The sequence below is a fragment of the Anser anser genome (assembly GCF_964211835.1).
Source record: "Anser anser genome assembly, chromosome: Z".
Classification (NCBI taxonomy): domain Eukaryota; kingdom Metazoa; phylum Chordata; class Aves; order Anseriformes; family Anatidae; genus Anser; species Anser anser.
The window spans coordinates 1303684-1323879 of NC_139723.1; the positions used below are offsets into that span (position 1 = coordinate 1303684).

At 41.7% G+C, this 20196-nt stretch overlaps 1 protein-coding gene across 1 annotated transcript in view; it reads left to right on the top strand.

Moving 5' to 3' along the window:
- The first annotated feature begins 372 nt into the window (after nucleotides 1-372).
- Nucleotides 373-20196, top strand: part of PCSK1 (proprotein convertase subtilisin/kexin type 1) — a 31787-nt gene continuing 11963 nt past the window's right edge. The window contains exons 1-10 of the mRNA XM_083816284.1: nucleotides 373-970; nucleotides 2120-2224; nucleotides 5955-6065; nucleotides 8313-8459; nucleotides 8890-8966; nucleotides 11065-11153; nucleotides 14882-15054; nucleotides 17382-17594; nucleotides 18804-18904; nucleotides 19907-20140. Of these exons, the coding sequence (XP_083672410.1) occupies nucleotides 791-970; nucleotides 2120-2224; nucleotides 5955-6065; nucleotides 8313-8459; nucleotides 8890-8966; nucleotides 11065-11153; nucleotides 14882-15054; nucleotides 17382-17594; nucleotides 18804-18904; nucleotides 19907-20140 (1430 nt within the window). The 5' untranslated portion in view covers nucleotides 373-790. The remainder of the gene's footprint in view (nucleotides 971-2119; nucleotides 2225-5954; nucleotides 6066-8312; nucleotides 8460-8889; nucleotides 8967-11064; nucleotides 11154-14881; nucleotides 15055-17381; nucleotides 17595-18803; nucleotides 18905-19906; nucleotides 20141-20196) is intronic.

A 20196-nucleotide genomic window follows, 5' to 3' on the forward strand; every position in this document is an offset into this window, starting at 1 on the left:
ACGTGAGGAGAGAAAAGACAACGAGAGGGCAGTAGGAAAGCTAAATAAAACAGAAGGAGCTGGGTAGTCACCCACGGAAAATGAAATTACAGAATTAAATGAGTATTTAGCAAAGCCCGGAATTTGCTGAGAAACAGCAACACGAAGACCTCCTCCGGGTGCGACAAAAAGTTTGGTTAATGATTATTTTCGAGCGACAGCATTTTGGGGTGAGGGCACCTGCTACGTCAGGGCAGCGGGCGGCAGCGCCCGGCTGGAGGTGCGCGTTCATCAGGCGTTACCGCGCGGCGGGTCCGGCTAATTGGTTACCCGAAAGAAGTAAAAAAAGGACGAGAAATGTTCCACCCTCCCAGCTCGCACCGACGCCGCGGCTCCTCCCAGCGACACCCGAGGGCCCGGCGGAGGGGTGTCGCCGACGGGGGACGGCGCCACCTTCGCTCCCACCGCCCCGGGGGCGAGCCGCGGGCACGGCCGCGCGCCCCTCGCCTCCCTCCGCGTGCAGGGGGCGGGAGCCCCGACGGAGCCGCCCGCCCCCCGCCCCCCCCCTCCCTCCCTCGGGGAAGCACCCTCCCGGCCCGGGGGCCAGGTAGACTTTGACGTCAGGATGTCTGTCGTCGTTTTGACGTGCAAAACGCTCATTTCCATTCCGGAGACCGAGGGGGTCTGGGCGGCCGCGCGGAGCCGGGCAGCCGCGCAGCACCGAGCCGTGCCAAGCCGCGCCGATCCGAGCCGATCCGAGCCCCGCCGCCCCTCCGAGGCTCTCGCCTAGCAACGCCGGCCCGCTGCGGCCATGGACGGGCTCCGCTGGTGCGGGCGCTGCGCGGCCCTGGCGCTGCTGGCCGCCTGCTGCCTGCCCCGCGGCGGCGGCGCCGGGCGGCAATTCCTCAACGAGTGGGCGGCCGAGGTCCCGGCGGGCCCCGACGCCGCCAGGGACATCGCCGAGGAGCTGGGCTACGACCTCGTGGGGCAGGTACGGGCGGCGGAGCGGGTGCGGGGCGCGCATCCCATGCGCACACATCCCTTTGCGTGCACGCGCACCCCTTTACCCCGTACACACACCCCTTAACCCCATACACACGCACACGCACCCTTTTACCCTGTACACACCCCCCATGCCCCTTTACCCCATACACATACCGCCTCTACCCCATTTCGGGGAGTTGCCCCGCCGAGGACCCCCCCAGCCGCGCACGGAGCGGGGCTGCGGACGGCTCCCCCGCCCCACCCCAGCACGAGGGGCTCCTTGCCCCCACCCCCCGTCGCTTGTGGTTTTTTTTTTTTTTTGTTTTTTTTTTTTTTTTTTGGGATGCCGTGACGTCAGCGTTGTCAGGGATGAGTAACCGCGTAGAGGTGGCGGCTCCGTCCCGGCGCCGGGCGGGGGTCCGCAGGCAGCGCCTGTTCCCACCGCGGCATCCCGGGGCCGGCTGCGAGCGGGGCGGGGGGCCGCCGGCGACCCCCTCCCCAACTCCCCTCCTCTTCCCCGTCCTCGCCCCCTCCTCGCCCACTCGCCGTGCTCACCCCTCTGGCGGTCGCGCCCTCCGCACGGGCGGCTCCGGGCGAGACCCCCGGTCCGGGCTCCCCAAGCCCTCGGTTCCCCGGTGCCGACCCCAAGCGGCCCCCGCGGAGTGAAGGGCACCGGGGCTGGCCCGGCCCCTGCGCGCTGCCAGCCAAAATGCCCGCGGGGTGCCGGCTCCGAGCGCCGCGACCCCTCGTGAGACCCCCGAGGCACAAAGCCCCCGGGCACGGCAAAGGGGCCGCAATCGGGGAATGCGGCTAAACGCATAACCTGACCTCCGGCCGGGACGCGGCTCTGCCAGGACACCTCTGTTTGCTCCGGTTGCTGCTACAGGAGTAGCGCTACTTTGCTGAGCACTGTCGTAGTAATGAGTGCGATTTAAGGAGGTTAAATGAAATGATTCCCCCCAACCCTTCCAGCAGCGTGCAGGCTGTGACAAGCGCTTCTTACTTGAAGGGTGTTCCAGTTCAGATTAACATATTTAAACGTAGTTTCTTGCTCTTTGCTTTCAAGCAGAAGACATTCCATCAGGTTGTGACTGTTGATCTTTGTTTGCGGTAGGGAGATACCTCTCCATACTCACAGCACGCCTCTGTCTTATAGATTGGATCACTCAAAAATCACTACCTATTCAGACATAAAAGCCATCCAAGACGATCTCGAAGAAGTGCCATTCATATCACTAAAAGACTTTCTGATGATGAGCGGGTGAGTGTTACATTTTTTTTTTATGCCCTCTGTTTATTCTGACTGCTTATTGATTGCCAGCCTCCTAGCGAGGTCACAGGCAGACTTTGCTCGTTTTGCAAGTCTAATGTATTCAGCCATCCATACTTGTGTTGAATAATACTTTATTATTCCATCATTAACAGGCAGACTCTGACCTTCTCTTACCATATTTCTTGCAAGTGCTTTCCAAATTAAGATTTAAAATATGCAGCATTGCAGAGGTTTGGAATTTCAGATGTCTATGTGTTGCTGTTGAAAACATGAGTGACGAACAACAGAGCTCGATTCAAAGCAAAAATCCATAGATGCAATAAGTTTAATCAGGCCATGTGTATGCGATTGCCATGGAAATTAGGTTCCATTTAAAGTGATTCAACATTACCAAAAAAAAAAAAAAGACAGGTTTTGCTAGATTTATTTTTTCTATGGCAAGCGAAGACCCCCGCTTAAGGGATTCATCACATGACCTACACTTGCAGTCTTTTGGTACGCTGGGATCCCCCAGAAATCAGGGGCAGGCACTGTTCAGAGCCATGGATTATACAGTCTAATGCACAATCCTGTAGCGAGGCAGACGCTTCCATTTATTTGACTTTACTTAGGAGAGAAGCATCCCTATTTGTAAACATACTGAGGAAATGTGGTGGGCGGCAAATTTAAGGAACAGAGCAGAATGCTGTCAGCCCCTCTTAAAAACAGCATCTGACACACATCAGAATGATGACATTTGAATTTCAAATCAGCACTATTGCAGCAGCAGTCCAAAACGTCAAGTAACTTCATTGTGAAAAGCAGCGTTTTGTCATGTAAGGATGAATCACTTGAGAAGAAGTAATTGGTTATCTGAGTGAAGTTTTTGGATGCAAATGTCAGTTAGGAGGAAACATTTTATGAACAATTAAAGGAGGGGGTGAGACAGTGTATTTGTTTTACATGTTCTGTTTCAAAACTGTCCATTCCTGTCTGTCTCCTTGCAAGCATCAGATTAGCAGTTGAAGTCTTCTGGGTGAAATCTTTCTAAACTGGGGATGCTCAAAGCCACAGCGTTAGTGTAAAAACCACCACAAATAAAGGTTACATGCTGTATTTTATGCCCATACCTACGTTCTGATGCTGTCGTAGTACAGCGTTCAGGAACAGAGATCTGGCTGCAGTTCCTCGCTTTTCTCTCCCTCCCTCTCTGGGGACAGCGACAGGACCCGAGGGAGCAGCGTGGAGCTGGGACAGGGGAGGGTCAGGCTGGGTGTTAGGGAAAGGTTCTGCACCCAGAGGTGGTCGGGCACTGGGACAGGCTCCCCAGGGACGTGGTCATGGCACCGAGCCTGATGGAGTTTAAGAAGAGTTTGGACAACGCTCTCAGACACGTGGTCTGGTTTTTGAGTGGTCCTGTGCAGACCCAGGAGTTGGACTCTGATCCTTGTGGGTCTCTTCCAACCTGGGACATTCTGTGACTCTTTTTTGTACTTAATACATCAAATGTCTGTTACACGGGAAAACACGAGCATGTTTAATATACCAAATTCTTGTGTCATGAGCAGAGTGGAAGTCATTGCATTACATGCATTACCAGTAAACATTACTGCATACTCATGTACTTAGACCCCCAAACCAGCTTCAAAGTGCTGCAGGTGATTTGCTAAATCTGCTCCAATTTCCCTTTTATTTACCCTCTAGTATGCAAATTAACTATGTGAATGAACGAGGTGCAATTATGTCATTAGGTAAGTATATAAACAGGAGGCAATCATGTAATGCTTTGTGGTTATGCATGGACTTTTACTCCAAAGAGCTAATTCTATTAAGCAACAGCCTATTTAAAAGGGTTTAAATTCATTCTTATAAAAAAGGAAAGAGAAGAGAATCCTGCCTTGGTTTTTGTATTGCCTTGATGAATTTTACAATATGTTAGACATGAAAGTTGGGGCAAAACTTGGCTCTACTCTGAATATTTATCTCCTTCCTGTGGCTGTCCAAGTGTTTGTAGTAAAATGGGTAACGCCTGTGAATGTTTTGAAAGGATACAAATATTTGGCTCCCCAACGTCTTCCAGTATTTGCACTAGCTTCCAAGTCCACTTTCATGCAAGGGACCTGAATCAAAATCATTTCCAGTGCTTTGTAGATCTGGCATAGGGCCTTCAGCTTTTGCTGTAGATGGGTAGCATGAACCTTACCCAGCTGCTGAGTGACAAATATTTGGCTTGTTTGTCTGACATATGTGCTTAGTAGTTTCAGCTCATTTCCCTCAGAGCAGTTGTCCGCATCAGAAAACAACAAGCATGGAAACTGTCAATTCTTAATTACCATTGGGTGATGCAGAGGCCAAGCTTTGCTGTGGGCAGGGAAGAGAATCACGGTAATTGCTCTAACCTGTGCAGAAGTATATATGACCTTGGCTATCAGTAGTGCAGTTTAAAACACTCGTACTTCATGGGTATATTCATCTCCTGAGACTAATTGTGCTTTGTAGGGGTTTCAGTACTAAATACGAAGCAAAGTGAGCTGCATTAGCTTTCATTACATGTGCTTGCTGTAGCTTCCATCTTTAAGGGTTAATGTTCTTGCAGTGAATTTTCATTAAGTTCTCCTTAGAAAAGATGTATTTTAATCAAATCAGTACATTTCTTTATTATAATAATTTCTAACTCACTCTTATGATTTTTTCATATATGGTGATATGTGTAAGGACCATAAGGTCATCAAACGACAGCAGGGAAAAGTGCTAAAGTCTGTTCAGATGCATAAAGCAAAAGGTTTAAATCCCAGGCATTCTTAAATGGATTCTTAAAATGTCTTTAAAGCAGGACCTTGGCAACCTCCTGAATCTGAGCTTTCTTTGCCTGTTTGGAAATGGGGATGAAAAGCAGCACCTTGGTCTGTGTCAGAGTGACTGCCCAGGTGCCTGCAGGACCATTTTTTTTCCCATTTCCAAAAGGAGCACAGGGCACAGATGGGTGTCACACAGCAGAGTCAGGATTGGATTTGAAGTGGATTAATAAAGCATTCAAAGGACCAAGGGTGGGAAATATTGTTAAAACATAACCCTGTGACTTAGGGAATGCTGTGTTTGTGCACAAATGCCAGGCAATTCAGTGTACAGATGCATTAGCAAAACACACTGAAGCATTGTGGCTCTCAGCAGCCTCAAGTGGAATTATGCCAGTGAGGAATTTAATCCAATATTCCAGGTTTACTAACAGATCACACTTCAAAACACCGGTTGGAAGGAGACTTGAAGGTCCATCTGGGCTATGAGTAACATCGTCGTTATGACTGCTAGTCAGAGATAAAGCCAGAGATAATCTTTCTTCTTTTCTTGCAACTCCAAGTACAAATCAATAGGCATTAAAATGAAAGTATGAAAAAGAAGCAAAGTGTAGTTTTGTTTGTTTCAGTAAGCATCACTACTTAAATAACCTTCTAACCATACTACACATTTGATACAGAAGTCTGCGTTGTGTGGCATTCACAGGATTTCACTGTTAACTTGTACTTTATATGAATTAATTGTATGGCATAGTGATTTCACTGAGTCCTCTTTCCTAAAGTACACCGTAGTATGGAATAAATAATCCTCCTCTCTGCGTCAAATGTTGCTCGTCTAGCCTAGGCATGAAAGTCTAGCTGGGTGAGGAAAACCCTTGTCCTCTAGGCTAATAGAGTCCCAGTGTGTACTGGCTTACGTATCATGTTTTTACAAATAATTTTAGGTGTCATGGGCAGAGCAGCAATACGAGAAAAAGCGAACTAAGCGTGCCACCATGACAGACTCAGCAGAGAATCTTTTCAACGATCCTATGTGGAATCAGCAGTGGTATCTGGTAAGAATTTGTCTCATTGTGGGACCAGGGAAGATGAATTTCGCTTGTAGTACCAGCTGTACTATTCTACTAGTATCACAGCGACTGCACTGGAGGGAAAAAATGAAGAGTCCCTCTCATTAGCATAGGTTATAAAAATCTCTGTGCATAATATTTCCAGGCAACCGTCTGTCTTTTGTGATGTGTAGTTCATGCAGAGATTCCAAAAGCCGATCTAGGCTGCTGCTCAGGCTGGGGGGTGATATTAGAACATGGTACAATAGATAATACCTACCTGTATTATAACTTTGAAATATTTGCTGTCAACATGTAAGAATTCCTTTAACATGTCTGAAGCTGGCCGTGTGTTTCTTCATTAAAATTGGTAGTGTGGAGTGCATACTCCAGAAGAACACAAAAACATATGCACACATATGGCAGTTGCCTTTGGTGTCTTGGTCTAGGGTGCAAGTAGAAGAGATTCTTTACAGCTCACATGTTGAAAACCTCAAGGAAAAGAAATTTCCTGACCTCTCTAGTTTTTGTCTGAGTATGACAAGTCAGAAATACAGTTCATCACCTACGTTTCAGCTGTATTTCCACCGTGCACCTAGGTTTACCTTCAGTCTAGATGTCATGGATTTCCCTCAGAAGAGGAGTGGGATTAAAAATGGTATAACAAGAAAAATGGTCAAGTACAAACATGGTCCTAGGGGCTAGAGATACTTCATTTTCTTCAGTTCAGCTTAGAGAAAGCAGACCAAATGGTAGGCTGTTTGTACAATGCTTTTGCTTCTCTTTCCTTTTAGTTAGAAAAAGTAAATTGCAAAACACATAGGATAAAATATTTCCACAAAAATTCCTACAGATTATTTGTCAACATAAAAATCGTTATCTTTGAGAATTTAACATTTCTTTGAAGCTGTGTGTGTATTTGCTTGTTTGCCTGCTTTCAGTAGGAAGCACAAAATATCTAAGGTCTCTGCTTTGGACAAATACATAAACACACAGTTCAGAAAAAAAGTTTTTTTGTTTTTTTCTTTTTTTGGTGTGTGTGTGTGTGAAAAGCAGTGCCATGTTCTCCAGAAGACGCTGTTCCTCTTTCCACCTTTCTGTGATTTTTCACTCCTTTTGCCTCCAGTTTACACACAGGAGAAACAGAAAACATGATGCTTACTCTTGTTTCCAATGCACATTGATTATATATATTTTTAATTGAATATATGTGTGTTAGACAGTTTCTTCCAAAATGTTATCCTTGCCTTGTAGCAAATAACCTATTATCTGATTTAGTGTCAACGGTTTTTAACTTTTGTTCAGTGTGTCTTCACAAATCACCAAAAAAAAAATGTAATGGATTCTAGACAACAAAACTGGAAACCTCAAAACCTTCCTGATCTGCAGCAGTCAGAAAAGAAAGCAAAAAGTGAAATAAATGTTATTCTTATAACATACTTCTGTACCTAATCCTCATATGCTGTCTGACATCCTTTTGGAAACAAATAAATGAAAAACCTGTGATCAACTAATGTAATTATGCACTGAGAAGCACAAAATGCTGGGGTTTATATCTCTGTTTTTATGGGGTAGTAAGCAAGGATTCTAAATTAGATGTATGTGCTGCATATTTAATATTAGAGAGGAAAAATGACCCACTTAGAAGTTACTTTTCAAAGAACTTGCTGTGGCAGAGAAGGCTATAAATGACTCATACTTCCAGTTGATTTACCACAGGAAAAGTAATGAGGGTAGCAAACAGAAAGTTGTGATTCAGCACAGTTGTTCCTAGCCAAACAACTACCTTAATTGTTTTAGCCATTAATTATTCTGTTCTGGCTAACTTGAACGTCAAAGGAGAAAACAAGTTTGGAGAAAACACAGCTTACTGTACTGTGGGCTACTTAGCGTCTTGGCTCCTCGAAAGGTGAAAATAACAGACATTAGTAGGTCTGGTTATTAACTCAACTTTGCAAGGTTCATTGGTACGTTCTTACCCCTCTTGTATTTATTTCTGTTGCCTAGCTCTAATGAATCAAAGATGGTCCTTATTCAGAGGTGGTTTTCTGGAAGCTTCAAGTGATGGGGGAAATCTTTCAGTGCTACAACTATTTGAACAAATTCATTTTTGTTATATGTTTGCAAAGTTTGCGAGAAATATACTACTTCAGGCTGGGATGATTTAGAGCATTTCTAAAATGTGACTTTGGATCTGTGTGGTATAAATGGATACAAAATACTGACACATTTGCAATCCTTTCTGTCCCTCAGCAAGATACAAGGATAACTCCATCCCTTCCCAAACTGGATCTCCATGTTATTCCTGTATGGCAAAAAGGGATTACAGGCAAGGGTGTTGTCATCACAGTATTAGATGATGGCTTGGAGTGGAATCACACTGACATCTACACTAACTATGTAAGTTTGTGCGTTAGATTGCTGTGGAATAAATTAATCAATTGTAAATTTCATATACAGACACACTGTCTGTTCCATAAGGCAGCTCCTACATTGCAGAGACTGAAATATTTGCCTCAGACCTAATTTGGAACCTGGTCTATGTCATAGGAAGTTGAAAGTTACTTAGCAAAGATAATTTTTATTTTTTTTTTTTAATCTCAGTGGATTTAGTTCCCAGGCATGTTTGTATTACGTGGTTTAATGCTGAATTATTAAAGCTCCATGAAAAATTTATGGAATTGTGAACGGCTGTCAAATTCTATGCACTTGATTGCTGTCAACATGAGGCACACCAAATCAATAAATACCGACTCTAGAACGCATTTTGTTGCACATTTAAAAATGCATTTCCTAGTTGTCCCAATTATTTCTGTTCTTTTAAATATAGGACCCAAAGGCAAGTTATGATTTCAATGACAACGATCACGATCCCTTTCCTAGATATGACCCAACAAACGAAAACAAGTGAGTAGCCTCCCCATTGTGTGAAGAGAGTAAAATAGTACTCTATTACTTCATGTGTTACAACATGCAAATGAGGAAATATCCATGTCCCTTTGGTAATTATGTATGAAAGGAAAAATTTGTGGCACAAAACCACAGAAAGGTTGAGGTTGGAAGGGACTTCAGGAGCTCTTCTGGCCCAAACCCCTGCTCAAGCAGGGCCACCCAGAGCAGGGTGCACAGGACCATGTCCAGAGTGCTTTTGAATATCTCCAAGGAGGAGACTCCACAGCCTCTCTGGGCAGCCTGCACCAGTGTTCAGGTAAGCCTCCCAGTAAAAAAAGTGTTTCCCGATGTTCAGGCAGAATCTCCTGTCTTTTCATTGGCAGAAACACTTTCACAGACACTGGATATTAGGGAAATTAAATTTTGACGTCTTGAGTTTCTCCATATCTTAGTATGTGTAAAGTCTGACACATTTCTGTAAGCTGAATGGAACAATCTGTTCATGTCACCATATGCATTTGTAGAACAATACCTACCTAAGCAAATTTTAAGTTCTCTGCTTTGCCCTGGGAATTTTAAAAGAACGCATCTGCTGTGAAGGGCTCTGAAACAGCCTGTTTCTTAGCGAAACCTACCAACCTACCAAAAAAAAAATCCCTTTAGACCAACTTTTGTATTTAAGGACACTGTATTCTGGTTTTGGCAGTACCTTCTGGACCAATACAATATTTTGGACAAATGTTTTCTAGCTCAGTACAGATGAGCAAAGGTGAAACAATGCTTCTGACCTCCTCCTCTGATATGGCTGTGACACTGGAGGAGGTTACATTCCTTTTCTGGAAAATCTTTCTGTCTCTTCTGAGGAAAAAGGTGTCTGGAAACATTATATAGACCAGATTTGGCCTGGACATTTTCAAAGTGGAAACACAGGAAGTTTCAAAAGGCTTGAACACAGACAACCAGCCAGTTTGCTTAGTGGACTTGTGTGTCTTGGAAGGAGTGGGGAATTTTCCCCAGTGCCCTCTCTAGAGCTGCCAGTCAGGTACTCAGTGGAACATCAGGATGGATCTGTCACACCTGGGAGTATTCATGTAGTTCAGTGAGGGATTTTGTCTGGCACAAGAGAAGAGAGTGGACCTCTTTAAAAGCTGGTGCACAGAAGTCAATTTCTTAAACCAATTGGGATGTCAGTACTCAATAAATACACAGGAAGATACTGATGCACTGGTTCCATATTGTCTGTCAAACCATATGGCAGCATTCATAACATAAATCAGTGTGTGGGGGGAAAAAAAAACACAACAGTCAATCAACAGATAAATATCCCATGAATAAGACATTTGAAAAATGACATTTCTACTTTACTACAGCATTATTTAAGAGCAAGAGTCCATTATCCTCTTGTTCTGATGACATTATCTCTTAAATTTACCTGTATTATTTCTAATCTTTATTAATAAATAAATGGAATTCAGCCCAGAAGCATTAAAACACTTCATTGAATAACAATCTATAGTATTAAATAATACGACTCTTCTACAATTACAGTTACTTGAAGGTTTTCTTTATTGAAGAGTAAAGAATCACCCATGGCAAAAAAAAATTTGCATAGAAAGTAGCTAGCTACAAGAAAAATTCAGCAATGATGAAGATACTTTAAAGGCTAACTTTCTGAAATCCTAATAAAGGCAATCATTAAAAAAAAGAATATCTGAATGTGTGATTAGAAAAAGACTCGTTTGCATTTCTTTCTGAAGAAGTTTAGTAGCTTATTAGCCTTATAATTTTACACTACTCTGTAAAATACAGATGCACTCTGCTAAAATACAGATAACAGATAGTTTCATGGACCTCAGTGTGGCTTGGATTAGGTATTTACCATCTCATCTTGATGATCATTTGATCACTAAATAGGTAAAATTACATTGACTGAAGCCTAAGGGAAACAAGTATTTTTGTGTCACGTAGATACAACTCAGAATTATTCAACAGCTGCATTACCTTCAGTTCAAGACATCCACCAAATCCAGAAAGTCACTGATGAGTCTTTGTGTACATTACACAGAATTGTGTAGGTTATGAGACATCATTTATTCTTACTGTATTTATTCAGGCATGGAACACGGTGTGCAGGAGAAATTGCAATGCAAGCCAACAATAGAAAATGTGGAGTTGGAGTAGCCTACAATTCCAAAGTTGGAGGTAAGAGAATGAAGATAGTTAGATGTCTGATGTGAAGGGAAACTAGAAAAATTCTGTGAAATGCTGAATGTTGTCAGATACCGTTAATCTGAAATATAAATTACTGTTCCTTCACAGGAATCATCGCTCTTGCAGTATTAGTCTACAAAATCCTGACTGGCCACAGGGCAGAGTGATAGATTTTTGTGACACCATTTCTTAAATGCCATCATGTTCTCTGGAATTTGTCACTTGAGTATAAGTAGATGGTGTAATATGTAACAACAAAGTAATAATATAGGTTAATAATAATCTATTTTGTACACAGAGATCTTTTAAGGAATGATGGATTTACTTGTTGTAGCTGGTTATCTTGGAAGGAGATGGCATGGAGGAGGAGAGGGGATTGAGCAGATTAGAAGAAAGAATATCCAAATTAATCCATTAGAAGGTTATGAAATAGTTATGATCAAAGTATTAGTTGCAAATGGTTATTTAGCTCACAGGAAAATACTTGTTGCAGTCTAGTTTTTCCATTACTTCTTTTTTCCTTTTAAACAAAAGGATGATGAGTGGCAGTTGACACCCATAACTGCCATTCCCACCATTTTGGTCTTACGTTTGTAGGTTCCCATTTACTCTACTCAGCTGTCATAGATGTCAGCTTTGCAGTCTGCCTTTGCCATAATGCATTATGCTGTCACGCACTGTTTAAATAAAATATCTCGCTCATGAGATGAAGATGCCAAATTTTCAAAGCAGGGCAAAATGGATGAAGCTGCAATGATGTCTGAATTCCTGCTGTGCCCATATTTTAAGGCACTTGCATCTATAGAGAAGGTTCTTCCACAGATTTCATTTGCAAATGCAAACTGGAAATCTGTACTGTGTGACTTGTCTAGAAAAGGAAAATAACAGGAGGAAAAGCAATCCAGTGCTTCAGATTACCCAGAAATCTCCTAATAACTGGGTGGCAGATAAGAAAAATATACATGAGTTGAAATAAATTGTAAGCCAGTATATATGGCCAGCATGATTGAGGTAGGGGTGTAACAAAAACATGTCCAAAGAGCAACAGAAAATAGGAGAATTCGTCAAAAGATTTAGCTAAATTTGGCCTGGGTAGACACTGGAAGGGTTTTTTTATGTACAAAGCTATGTAGGATTCATTTCTTCACAGACATTCTTTCTTTTTTTCTTCCTTTTTTTTTTTTTTTTTAAATCCTTGGAATGATGCATTACACACTTGTATTTGACATTAGTTCAGGGTGACTTCTTTAAGCGGCTGTTTGCTTGTATCAGTTGCCATACTGGATAAATCCAGTGGTCCGTAGCCAATGCATTCTCTCTGATAGTCAGCAATATATGCTTTGAGAAAGAGGGAAAGAAACCCTGACATTTGGAATATGCTGTGCTCTGACCTTCAACATTAGAGACTGGTTTAACTTTGCCTTGAAGTAAAACATTGAATTCAAAATTTTTCATTTTCCATGAAAATAGTAACTTTAATAATCTCGAGCATTCCTATTAGTACATTAACGTCTGGCCCTGTTCTGAAATCTGTGTAAATCTTTTCAACAGCTTGTGGCCATGAATCCCACAGGCCTTCCCTATGTGCTGTGTGAAACAAATACTTCTTAATGTCAATTTTAAAAGTGACACCTTTCAGTTTCATTTAACATTAACCTCTTGTTTTGTATAGAGCTAAGAAATGTGTGTATTTATCACCTTTGGAGTAAAGCAGAGTGTGTATATCTTTGTGCATATCTAACCGCAGCACTGTGCTACGATATTTCTCTGGTGCTGCCATGGAAATCAAATGATTAAGAAGTTCCATTTCACAAAGGACTGGGCTGAGAGTTCCCACATAGTGATGTGCTGCTAAAAATAGACTTCTGCCATGCAGATACATGTATGTGTCTGAAATTACCTTGGGCTTTGCCTGCTTTTGAATTTGTGGGACTGATGATGAGAGAAAGCATGTGGAAGAATTTATGCAAGAGCAGATAATTGGAATCTGCTTAGGGAAATATCACTGCAGTCATCAAATCCCCAAGTTGACTTAAACAAGCAGTATTTTTGGAGGTCATAAAGACATGACAGTATTGGTGTTTTTTTTTGTTTGTTTATTTGTTTTCTACTGAGCTGTTTTTTTATCAATGCATTGCCATTGTGCATGTTTTCTTCCTTACTACATTATTTATCAGTGGAATTGGCTTTGTCTTCTTGTTTGGGAAATGTCTCTCTGCATTTCCAGTATCTCATGATATGTTACAACCCAGTGTCCAGAGTGTTGCAGTCATTTCCACACAGGCAGATCTTTGCTTACAGCACACATGTATGACAGAAACTCACAATTCTGAGCTAGCTGAAAAAGGAATATTCAAAATGTTATGAGTTTAAGCCTATTCAGGGCAAGAGGTGTTTGTGGAACCTGATGCACAGGATGCACCTTGATTCTTTTCCCAGCTTTATGAGTGATAGTGGAGTAGCAGTGGTTGAACAGATTAACTCCTTTGTCTCTTTTTTGCTACTAATTGATATGAAATAATAAAGCTCAGCTTTCTTTCAGAGGTGTTAAGAGTCTTAGAGGGCAGCCATTTGGGGAAAGAATTATGCCCTTTCTCCTGCTTAACTATAAAAAAGAATAAAACAGAGAGCTGCAAGGGGAAGGTGTTTTTTTTTTTTTTTCTTTTTGTATAGCACTGTCACATTCTTCCTGGCATGCTTTGGAAATATCCCCATTTTGTGGAAAATGCCAGAAAATCAGTCCTCACAATTCACCAGCTGCCAGTAACGGTGCAGCTGCTGTCATACAAACTTGCCAAGTTTGGGAGAACCCTGACATTTTCATCGCTTGAAAACACGGGCTGAACCCCGACTCCACTAACCGTTACGTTGCTGCTCTTGCTGGGAGAGCCATGACATGGCAGGGGTTTCTGTCCTCACCCAGCGCCGGATGGTGGTAGCAATCCCACTGCAGAGCTAGGGGCTTGCAGAGCAGGGGGCCAGTGCAGGCGAGCCACTGCCTGCCGCTGAATTTTAAGTACCGCTGTGATTAGGCTTGATCTGGAGAAGATTAGATAATGCAGTTGCTAATAAAACATTAATGGCTAGATATCACTAGCATCCCTGGATCTCTCACAGTAGGAAGAATACGGTAGTAAAGCAACAGTGAACGTTTTTTGTGGTGAAGACTGAAGAGCTTGTGAAATAGCATCACAAAGACAGCAAAATGGCTTAATGACAGAGAGGACGGTGCTTTAGTCAGAACAGTCAGAATTACATCTTTGAACTAAAACTCTTAAAAATTATGTTGACAAAATCTATTCAATTTTAGTGATATTATAGCAATTTGAGAAGAGAATTCTGTTATGGTTTTAAAAGAAGAAGAAGAAGGTCATTACAATGAGAAAGCTCATTGTAATGAAAAGAAAGCAGGAACAGTAAACAGAACATCATCTTCCTGGTCTTCTGCAAAAACAGAGAAAGAGGTAAATAAGGTGCAACCAAATTTTAGGATTTATTATTTTTTTAATGTTTGTAGAGAGCACCAAGCTCTACAAATAAAGGGTAAGTGTACTATTTTACACTGACATTAACTGCCCTGAGTATTATTCAAATGAACAGCAGTAGTCTGTGGTACAATATTTATAGATTAATTTTGCTATAAAATTTACGATCAGGTAACAAAGACGAAGAAGAGGAAACAGACAGTAAATACAGTCTGCTTGTTTTTCTCTGTTAAGGTATACGTATGCTGGATGGAATAGTCACTGATGCTATTGAAGCCAGTTCAATTGGTTTCAATCCAGAACACGTGGATATTTACAGTGCAAGCTGGGGACCTAATGATGATGGTAAAACTGTTGAGGGACCTGGGAGACTGGCACAGAAGGCTTTTGAGTATGGGATAAAACAGGTATGATACTTAAGAAAAAAATGCAATGAAATGTGGCAGAGAACAGGATTTTAAAATGGTTCATATCAGGCAGGAAATGAAAATGGTTTGCACTCTATTCATTTAAACATATTTAAAAAGGAAAAAAGATATTTTAATAGTACTGGTCAGAGAAATTACTAGCTAGAACAGGACTTTTAAAAAAGCACTATTAGAGCCTTCTAAGCCCGTTTTAGCTGCTATTCTCTACAGATAAGCTTTCTTTTTCTGTTGCTACTTTAGCTGCCTTTGTCTTGCCCTACCCCCACTCTTCTCTGCTGCTTGTTTTGCACTGAACAGTAATTGGATTTCTGCACTGAAAGCCTATAAAAATTTAATACAAAATTTCTGCTTTGTGAATATTTTGCTGTGTGAAATAACTATGCATTTTAGCACCCTGTGGATGGGCTTGTATTGTGCTTATAAATTGGTGCATATCATGATCCAATTAAATTCAAGATAGTAAAAATGCATGATGAAGAGTATTGGAAACAGTGGTTTTACAGTTCTGTTTTACGTTATCCTCCTTTGATCTCTTTGGATGATCAGTAGTGTACAAAGAGAAAGCTGCTGGGGATGTATTAAAAAGCTGCTCTTGCTATTGCCAGTGAAAAGATATCTAAAGAAGGACAGGTACTAATACAGAGAGGAAGTCTGTATTAGTCAGAGACAAGAAAGGAGAGAAAGAGAGAAAGCTTGAAGGACAGGAGCAAACCAAGGGAGGGTATTGAAAATAGAGCAGTTAACATTAGCAGATAAGGAAGGAGAAGAAAGGAGTCTGACAACTGACAAGCATACTCTGAGGGAAGAATGGAGGGTGGGAGGGGTGGGTTGGTGATAAACAGGGATCTAAGTCCATAGGTAGGCAGTTAGTGAAAAGGGATAATTAAAGGCAATAATTAGGAACCAAAGTTTGGTGGTCATACTCTGAAAAATCAGGTTATTTTGTGAAGAATGTACCTGTTTTTACAACTTGTTTTATTTACTGAGGGGAACAAATTTATCCACTAATTTGTCAGGCTCCCTCATGCATGGATCTGGATGCTCTCCATCCCTTTTAGTCAGTCAGTGATAGAGCTGCCAATGAGTCTCATCCTTGACTCGTTTATTGCTTGTCCAGTAAAACACTTAAGCATATGCTTACCCTTAAGCATCTGAGAGGCATTGGTAACACTCCAAGAGAAATCAAATCATCTGTTTACATATACCATTGCTTTTCTGGACTGCAGCCTTTATTTTCAAAAGAAGATATTATCTCATTTTCTGTAATTCACGTGGGTTGCCCTTCCCATTTTAGCAATTGTATCTCAAAGAGTACGGCCTATTTTTCTGTTTTCTTTATTTCTAATGTTTTAAGTGCTGCAAATGTCGCTTAGGCCACGCACGAATAACTTTAAATCTTATCTGTGGGGTGAGGGTGATAAAAACCTGTATTTCAACTGCACTTTCCAGTGAATATACATATATTAATAACGAATAAAAAATGAACTTTTGCTTTTCGCATGAAACATATTTTCTCCTCTGAAGGATGAGCACAGCTGAAGGCTGAATGGCTGCTATACGCTTCCTCTGTGATAGCTGTGATGGTTTACGTGCTGCTGCAGCATTCTCTTGTCAGCTGTCAGCATCAGTTGTTAGCTGCTGCTACCTCATTACTCTCTGGGGGCCAGAGCAGGGAATGAAAATGGTTATGTCCTGAGCCTGCTGGTGCTGGCCCACGGATTTGTGAGAGAAGGGAGGCTTTTCAAACAGACGTGCTTACTGTTGCTGTTTTTCAGTGAGTGCCAACAGTGCAAGGCTTCATTACAAAAAAAGAAATTGGTGGAAAAGTCGTATTGTGTACATCATTTATACCGTTTACCATACCTCTGTGATTACAAGAAATGCAAGTGAAATAACTCCTGATGAACTAGCTATTTCTTTTTAAAAAAAAAAAAAAAGGCGTTTTTCCTAGAAGTGTTCAGGACTGAAACACTGTTATTTGGGAAAACTGTTCTGCTGATCATAGACTCTGTTTTTAACACTAAAACCTATTTTAAAGAAACTTACTGTCCATGGACAGTAAATGTAGACTAGTCAAGCTAAAAGATACAGACAAGCTAAAAGATTGTACTATAGGGTATGAGGTAGAAAATCACGAGTAGCTGTTTCCTTCTGTCTCTGTCTTCTACAGTGGAAAATTATCCTTTTCTACCTGAAAATATTTGATGTATTAGGCTTTCATGTTGGGGGGAGAGGAGGGGACAGGAGCAGTTGCTAAGAATATATTACGAAATCTCTTTTATAACCACCTGTTTCATTTCCTCTAGGGCCGAAATGGAAAAGGCTCCATTTTTGTATGGGCTTCTGGGAATGGAGGTCGTCAGGGTGACAACTGTGACTGTGATGGTTACACTGATAGTATCTACACTATCTCCATTAGCAGTGCTTCTCAGCAAGGCCTTTCTCCCTGGTATGCAGAGAAGTGCTCTTCAACTCTGGCCACAGCATACAGCAGTGGGGATTATACTGACCAAAGAATTGTAGGTTGTTTTTACCAGATTCAGAACAAAACATAGAAATGTGTTATATATGCAAATAACAAGTGAGAGCTCTTAAATGCTTGGTTTTGACTACCTGTTTTACATGTGTTTTGCATGCTTAGTGCTTTCATTTCGAAACAGTAAGGGATTTGTACTCCAGGATGTGGTTGTATTCTCAGAACATCTACTGCAGAGCAATGGCTAAACAATATCGTTGTATCAAAGAAATTAAATCCGCATGCGTGAAATCTTTTGATATCTGTGTATGATGGAGGGCTCTTGATGGAGATGGTCCCATTCTTCATGAGGAGAGATTGAGACTATAAGCAAAAAACTTGTGGAGTTAGTGTACCCGTATCAGTCAGCACCTCTGGTATACATTGTCACTCCAACACTTACCTTTTGTAAGATTTTTAGCCCCTCAGTTCCCACTGGTGACAGCAACAATGATGCTTTGAAACCTGTGAAAGGTACTCAGCAAGTGGACAGATCAGTCTGTGCCTTCGTTAATGGTGCAAGAAATAACATGTACTAAAGAACTTTGCTGTGATAAAATAATGTTGAAGGACCTATAATTTCTGTTCAGCTCTGGTTGATGGTAATTTTACAGTAAACTACATGGATGGGGATTAAAACAATGTCATTCCAAATTAGCCATGGATCAGTACTTCCTAGCTGACTAGTCTTCATAGCCGAGATGTGAAGGTCTTGATGTTGCCTCTTTGCATATCTAGAGATTTGTGGACAGATGAGTTTGGTATTTAATTGCCAAATAAAGCATGTTTCATTGCAAATTATAGTTCTTCTGCTGAAGAGGGAGCAGAACACTAATACTAATCCTATGAGTAATTTTCCAGCAAGCAGTAATTTTAAATGTTCTAGGCCCAACACAATGATCTGTTTTTATGATTCACCAGTAAGCCTGAAACACTTATTGTGAAACCTTAGAATAAAATAAGATATTCGGTGTGGGAGTATTTTGTTCCAACACAAAGCATTTTGATACAAAAATTATAGTTGAAGTAAAAAAGAGAGGATTGAAATATGAACAGATTTAAACATCCATCACTTTGCTGGTGAGGAATGTATTAATACGCACCAAGTAAAGGATACGTAGTTATGTTTGTGAGCATGGATTGACTGTATTTACAACTGTTTATTCATGCAATCTTAATATTTTCAGACAATTTTTTGTTGTTTTTCTGTCAGACAAGTGCTGATCTTCACAACGAGTGTACAGAGACTCACACTGGGACCTCTGCATCTGCACCACTGGCAGCAGGAATTTTTGCTCTGGCTCTGGAGGCAAAGTAAGATGTCACAAAATTACTGTTGAAACTCGTCTTCTTCAGCCGCCCCACTATCTTCCCTCAAATATTGCGTTCCTGAAAGTTACACCATCTCATGCTGCTGCTCCACTTTTTGCCAGTCGGACTTGCTCAGCCTCATGACAGAAATAAGCAGCTACTTGCCTCAACACCTTCCTAGCAAGTCAGAACCAACGCAAATAAAACGTGATGACCAAGTAATTTTAGTCCATTTAGTGCGCTGGCAACAATTGTTTGCCGAGCCGGTCAATTGCACTTAAAGGCAGTGAGGGTGCGCTTCTGCCAAGGGAGCGTAATTTGAAGACAATAGGTTGCAGGAGTTTAAGTGAAGTGCTTAGTCAATTTGCAGAACCCTTCCTGCCGGTGATGAGACATAAAATGGAAGGTACCGAAGCTCAGCTTTCAGAGCAGGCAGGGAGCAGGCAGGTTCACACCCTGCAGGGCTGGTAGCCAGAACTATGACTTAGAGGTGGAGGTAAAGAACAGGGCAGGACAAGACAATGTTGGCACATTGTTGACAAGACAATGGCCTTTTCACTTAGACATGGTGTAGGCTTAGCACTTGAATGGTGTGTGTTCGACTCCCTATTCTATTGCATACTCCTTTAATGACATAAGCCAGGGACCATATTTTAAAGGGTAGAGTTAATCACAAATGACTCAAATGCCCAGTCAATTTTCAAAGTTCCCACCAGTTTCTATAAAGACTGGTGGGAAATACTATTTTTGCTAGATAAATTTAAGTGCCTAAATAGTTTGAACTAATGGACTCTGGTCTTGCTAGACAGCAGTTCTTCATTTACATAGTAGTCCTGTTTACCTGAAGAAGTATTGGAAGAATATACATGCAATGTGCTCTATATTTTAAAATAATAGGGTACCGTGTACATTTAAAACACTTTCTGTTGCAAACTAATATTGCAAACTAAAGAGAAATATGACAGATAGTCTCGAGACAATTAACCGGGCACATTTTCTCAACAGTCCAAATCTAACATGGAGGGATATGCAGCACCTGGTAGTCTGGACCTCAGAATATGATCCACTGGCTGGCAATCCAGGATGGAAAAAGAATGGAGCGGGACTGATGGTAAACAGCCGATTTGGGTTTGGACTACTCAATGCCAATGCGTTGGTGGATTTAGCTGATCCCAAAAGATGGAAAGGTGTACCAGAAAAGAGAGAGTGTATTGTGAAGGACAAAAGCTTTGAACCAAGGTAAGAATGTGTGTTAGTAGTAGCTAGGCTTACATCTATTTTAGTAATGCCTGAAG